We start from the raw sequence: 6000 nt of genomic DNA on the forward strand, positions 1-6000 counted from the left end.
ACTTGCCAAACTCTCTTCTGTATTTAGAAATTTTCTATAGTAGGGATTTTAAGAATATATTCTTTGAAGTGATTGAATGCATTTTTAAAATGTAAGCATGGTTTATAGCAACATTATTAATTTCTTTTTAGTCATCTGAAGATGAAGATCAAATATCACAGCAAATTGAAGATTCAAATAGGATTCCCATCAAAACCAAGGAAAAAATGAATAATTTTTATGTAGAAAGGATGGCAAAACTTTCAGGTGACAGGATTGTTAAAAACAATGACAAAATTCACAAACAGAATGAGAATTTCTACCAGTTCTCAGTGAAAAATAATACAGATCAGTTTCCACAGTTGCAGTGCAACTCAGCCCACATTTTGCAAAACAAAACCAATGATAACTGCATTCTGCAGGCTGCAAGATGTGATGCAGGGGTACAAACAGAGAGTGAATCTGTAATGGAGAAAAAATTAGATGCTGCCATACAGTGTGATCTAATTTCAAAATGTACATGTAGAAGTGATGTTTCTCTTTGCAACCTTGAAAAGTGCAGTGGAAATATTAAGGCAGATACCACTGGAGGGCAGGAAATCTTTAAGAACAACTAATATTCTATAATCTCTACCTAGGATGTAGAATTTCACTTGCCCTTAGAAAACAATAGTAAATGTTGAAAATTTCATTAACATGATAAGAAATGAGAAAAAGTAGCTAAGCATAAGCTGACAGTGTTCGGAGTGTATATTCACGGTTCATGTTAAAACATTTTAATATTATTAATGTATGTATTTAATTTGCATATAGCCATTTCCTTAATAGCTTTGGTAAATGGTAGAGTTTTTAGAAAATAATATATTTGTAAATTTACTAGCATTTTTATGTGATTATTCAGTATATTATAATGATATGCTGTTATTTATGGGTTAAAATATGCTTAATTGCTTCCTTCCTTGTTGCATTTATTTTAATATTCTTTGCAGTTGCATTTTCTGGCAAAAATGTTCTCTTTCAAGATATTTAAGATAGAAAATAATACCTAATATATTTTATGTCCTCATTATAATAATTTTGTTAGCTACTTCTCTTTAATATTACAGTCCTATTTAAAAATTCTAGCATTAATTCGTAGATAACACATCTCTTCTATTTGCATAACATAGTTTTTTTGTTGGTGCTATTCAAAGGAAAATGTTCTGTAGGATTAAAAGATGTTTTAATGTTTTTATAAAAGAATCGTTTGAAATTTAAAAAAGATTTATGTTACTAATTTTAGTGTTGCTGATTCTTTTCATAAATATTATAACAAGATTTCCTATTCTAAAATATAGGCTTTGTTTCTAAGACAACACTTATTTTGTATAAAGATTTTAAATGTTTGTACTCTAAAATTGACACTTGTTTTGATATATTTCAAGGTACACAGCAGAGGGCATTCTAGTATCTAACTGAACCCAAAATAAAATTGTTAGAGGTTTCTTTGCCTTTGAAGAAAACAATGGTTTCATGTTACATTTTTATATACAGATGTATCACTCAAGAGTTTGTGCTGCAGAGGTGATTTGAGGCATTGCAATTTGGAGACACCAACAGCTAAAGTTTAAATAGTAGCAATCTTCAGGTTTTTAGCTAGTTTTAGGAAGTTATTTTTGCTATCTTACAGAGCACAATAAGCTCCTAAGCATTTTCTTCCAGTTTAATGATCAACTCATGAAAGGGGAATATAATTATCTGATATATGTATGTTGATAGTATTTCAAAAGGCCAGATTTTTATCCTGATACTAAATGAAAGGTATTCCATTGTGGATTGGTTATCCTGAGCATTATTTTGGAAAAATATTGCATACTATAGCAGTGAAGACTGATACATAGAAAAAGAAGACTATAATGATGACAGTAGAATAAACTTGAGCTGTGAATTTTGGGTTGGTTTCAAATATCAAGTAAACTGATTTTTTTTCCAAATATGCATCAAAGTCTAGCAATATTGAAAGTACATTAATTATGAAAGTACACACCTAGTTCTGTTTTTATCAATATCATAATGTAGCAGTTAAGCTCTGTAAGATGAAGAATTTCAGGGCTTTAAAAAAATGCAGTGACCACTTACAGTGAGAGCAGAGTAAGGTGCAGTGCAGTAAATAATTTAATCTTGCCCCAAAAGCGGTATTACCTTTGCTGTTGGCTTCTTGGAGGTAACTTCCAAGCCCTTGGAATGTCATGGCTAGTGAGTGTCTTTATTTGCCTAGGAAGCTTGGCCCAATTTAGATAGTAACAATATGATTTCGGATGGAGACGTTGAGTAAAGCAGTAACAGCTTGCCTTCCTAAGGGGTCAGAAACTGAGATTGGATAATCAGCCACACCGCTGTGATTGAGACCCAGTAAAGACTTTGAACACCAAGGCTCAGGTGAGCTTCCCTGGTTGGCAATACTTCATGTGAATTGTCAGTCATTACCAGGAAAGTAATGCTGTCCATGACTCCATGAGAGAGGATGACTGAAAGCTCCCCGTTTGTTACTTTCCTAGACTCTCTCCAATGTGTTTCTTCTCTTGGTTGATTTTCATTGGTATCCTTTTACAATAATAAACTATAACTGTGAGTATAATATCTTTCAGTGTGTTCTGTGAGTCTTTCTAACGAATTACCAAATCTGAGGGTGGTCTTGGAACTCACAGACTTGCTGTTGGTGTCAGAAGTAAAGGCAGTTTTATGGTCTATTCCCTAACTTCACAGTTGCTAATTCCTTAGATGCTTTAAGGAGATAAATATATTCAGAGTGGAAAGTGAGTATGGATTTGCAAAATAAGCCATCTTATGTAATTATAACATACTTCTCAAAATGCATTACTGGTTTAGGCTTTCTCTTGGTAAAACTGTTTGATGAAAATATAAATAAAAAGCAATTGAAATAAACATTGTTTTCATTCCATGTTTGTAATTTAATGTTTATGAAGCAGAGTAAATCCTAGCTAAGTTCTACCCAGATGAAACAAAATGAAAATTTAATGATTCTGCACACATTTCTAATGTAAACTGCCAATCGGAGTGACTTCAGATAAGATACTATACATTCAGTAAGGGCCAATGCTATACAGTATTGGGCTGGAGTTGGTGTTTAACCATATTTGTGAAACAGTACATTTTTTTGGTCCACAACAACTCTAGGAAGTTTCCATCTGTAATAAGATGAGAGGCTATCTTTACGGGTAGTTACATGTAATTTACTTTTAAAGCACTTATAACAATTGTAATTTATTTGTAATTTCTTGGTTAATTGTTTATTTTCCTCCATGACAATATAGCAGTGTAGCAAATGCTATCTGTGCCCAGCTCACATTTCTTGGGCATCCCTCATTTTCATACACACCAGCCTGACTTGCAGCTGCCAGTGCATGACTCGTTTCCCGGGGGATGTCTTTTGGCTGCAGATACCTCTTCTGCCTAGGAGGAGGCAGAGGAAGTACCAGAGTGTTAATGCTGTTTGAGCGCAGTTGTTTTAAACAATAACTGATGGGAATTGGTGGTTAAATAGTCCTCCCTTGCCTCTTGGGTGGGATAAGTCTTTGAAAGTGTGTTCTACACCTCAGCTTACTCAAACTATCCACTGACCAGTAACAGTAGCATCAACATTGGTTGGGAACTGGTTAGTAATTAAAATTTGTGGAACCCACCCCCAAATTACTGAATCAGAATCTCAGGCCTGAGAATTAAAATTTGTGGAACCCACCCCCAAATTACTGAATCAGAATCTCAGGCCTGAGAATTAAAATTTGTGGAACCCACCCCCAAATTACTGAATCAGAATCTCAGGCCTGAGAATTAAAATTTGTGGAACCCACCCCCAAATTACTGAATCAGAATCTCAGGCCTGAGAATTAAAATTTGTGGAACTCACCCCCAAATTACTGAATCAGAATCTCAGGTCCTGAGAATCTGTAGAGTGGTGTCTGTGCCCTCTCATGTTGGAAAACACTACTCCTGCTGAGTTCCTCAGAAGGATTAACCTTAAATTGCTCACAGTGGTAACTTGCTTAATAACCAACACTTTCCTTCTTCTCCCATCTGTCTCACTCCCCACTTCCATGTGTTTCTTGAAATCATACCCTAAACAAACTATATGTACTTGAATCCTTGCCTCATAGTTTGTTTTTGGGGCAAGTCAAGTTAAGACAGGCAGAGATTATGACAAGTGGATGGATGAATTGGCTTTATAGGTATAATTAAAAGGTTAACATTGCTAATTTTTGTAGTTTTACCATTCTCTAGTCTTAGATTTCCATTTCTGCCATCTGCTGAAAATTTAATATGTGGGCAAAGTGGCATGTTAGATACAGGTGAAGAGAGAATTTGTGAAGTGAACTATATATAAGGATAAATTATCCAGAATGCCAGAAGAGAAAAAGAAATAGAAAATATGAAAGAGCATTAATTAAACAATAAGAATGACAGTGTGAGAAGCTTTATATGTTTAATTGGAGTATCAACAGTATAGGAGAGAGAGAGAATAGAGGCATAATTTGAAGAGATGATAGCTGAGAATTTTTCCAGAATGGATCTATTATATAATCCACAGATTCACGAAGACCAGCAATTTCCAAGTGGGATTTAAAAAAATGAAATCTATATTCTAGTCCCAACATAATAAAATGACAGAGCTTCAAAGTCAAATGAAAAACATGAAAGCCACTGAAGAGAAAAAGACTACATTCTTAGAAAAGACAGCTACAGTGTCACATGACTCACTAACAGCAATGATGGAAGCTAAAAGACAGTGTAATAATACCTTCCAAATGCTGACAGAAAATAATTGTCATTCCAAAATTGTGTTTCCAGCCCTACAGCTGTAACAATGTTTGAAATCACAAAACTAGCCACTACTAGCATGAAGGATCTGCTCTGTAGGATTTGGTGACATATTTAGGGTCTTTATATTGTATATAGATAAGTGCTTTCTCTTTGACTGTAGGAAAGGTTTTTTTTGATTGTATCCCTGTTTGCTTTTCAACCCATATGCTCAACTATTTTCCTATTTCTCATATGTCTTTAGGCCTTCTTACAGACTTCATAGCACTTGAAATGGCTTTAGCCACAGGCATTTGTTTTATTTTTGCAGTGCTGTCTCTGTTGGTCTACAATATGTATTCCTTTATGCCTGTTGCTCAGGAGGTACCACGTGTTTTCTCATTTCCTTCAAAAGGCTTTATTTCTTTTTTTTTTTTTTTTTTGAGACGGAGTCTCGCTGTCGCCCAGGCTGGAGTGCAGTGGCGCGATCTCGGCTCACTGCAGGCTCCGCCCCCTGGGGTTCACGCCATTCTCCTGCCTCAGCCTCCCGAGTAGCTGGGACTACAGGCGCCCGCCACCTCGCCCGGCTAATTTTTTGTATTTTTAGTAGAGACGGGGTTTCACCGTGTTAGCCAAGATGGTCTCGATCTCCTGACCTCGTGATCTGCCCGCCTCGGCCTCCGAAAGTGCTGGGATTACAGGCGTGAGCCACCGCGCCCGGCCTAAAGGCTTTATTTCAAGCTTCTCTTTAACACTTAATGCTTTCTGTGTCATGCACATTTTAAAATCAGGACACATAGACATTTTAGGATGTTGACTGACTGTATTTATTCATGTATATTTTATAGATGTATAATATATATAATAACCAATATATAATTATATAATCGATATCTATAAATGTCCACAATGTGAAAGAACGGCAAAACACAACCTTATAATACACACAGTGAATTAAGGTAGCTTGTAGGTGTCTGAGGGGTGTGTGTGTGTTCATTTTGTGTGTTATGTGGTTCAGTTCTTATGGGTACAGGTTTGTGTGTTCACCTGGTGTTTCTTGTGGACACAACTGCACATCAGCCAGTGTGATACTTGCATTATGCTCAAATTGTTTCCTAATATGTCAGTCATGTGGAACAAATTTGCCTTTTCAAAACAACTTGTACCAGCAAAACTATTTTTCCCAGTCTCTATTTTCATTTAATTTTCTTCTTTTTTTTGCTGCTG

The 6000-nt window shown here is 35.5% G+C and overlaps 1 protein-coding gene across 3 annotated transcripts in view; it reads left to right on the top strand.

Annotated features, from left to right (window-relative positions):
• The window catches only part of REDIC1 (regulator of DNA class I crossover intermediates 1), a 91153-nt gene extending 89898 nt beyond the window's left edge, over positions 1-1255 (top strand). For 2 of the 3 annotated variants that reach the window (XM_055250263.1, XM_055250264.1), the window contains exon 12: positions 132-787. In XM_055250263.1, the coding sequence (XP_055106238.1) occupies positions 132-596 (465 nt within the window). In that variant the 3' untranslated portion in view covers positions 597-787. Of the gene's footprint in view, positions 1-131 lie in introns of all 3 variants that reach the window. The other variant, XM_055250262.1, reaches the window with a different exon arrangement.
• Positions 1256-6000: the final 4745 nt, after the last annotated feature.

This window comes from Symphalangus syndactylus, chromosome 17 (assembly GCF_028878055.3).
Source record: "Symphalangus syndactylus isolate Jambi chromosome 17, NHGRI_mSymSyn1-v2.1_pri, whole genome shotgun sequence".
Lineage (NCBI taxonomy): Eukaryota > Metazoa > Chordata > Mammalia > Primates > Hylobatidae > Symphalangus > Symphalangus syndactylus.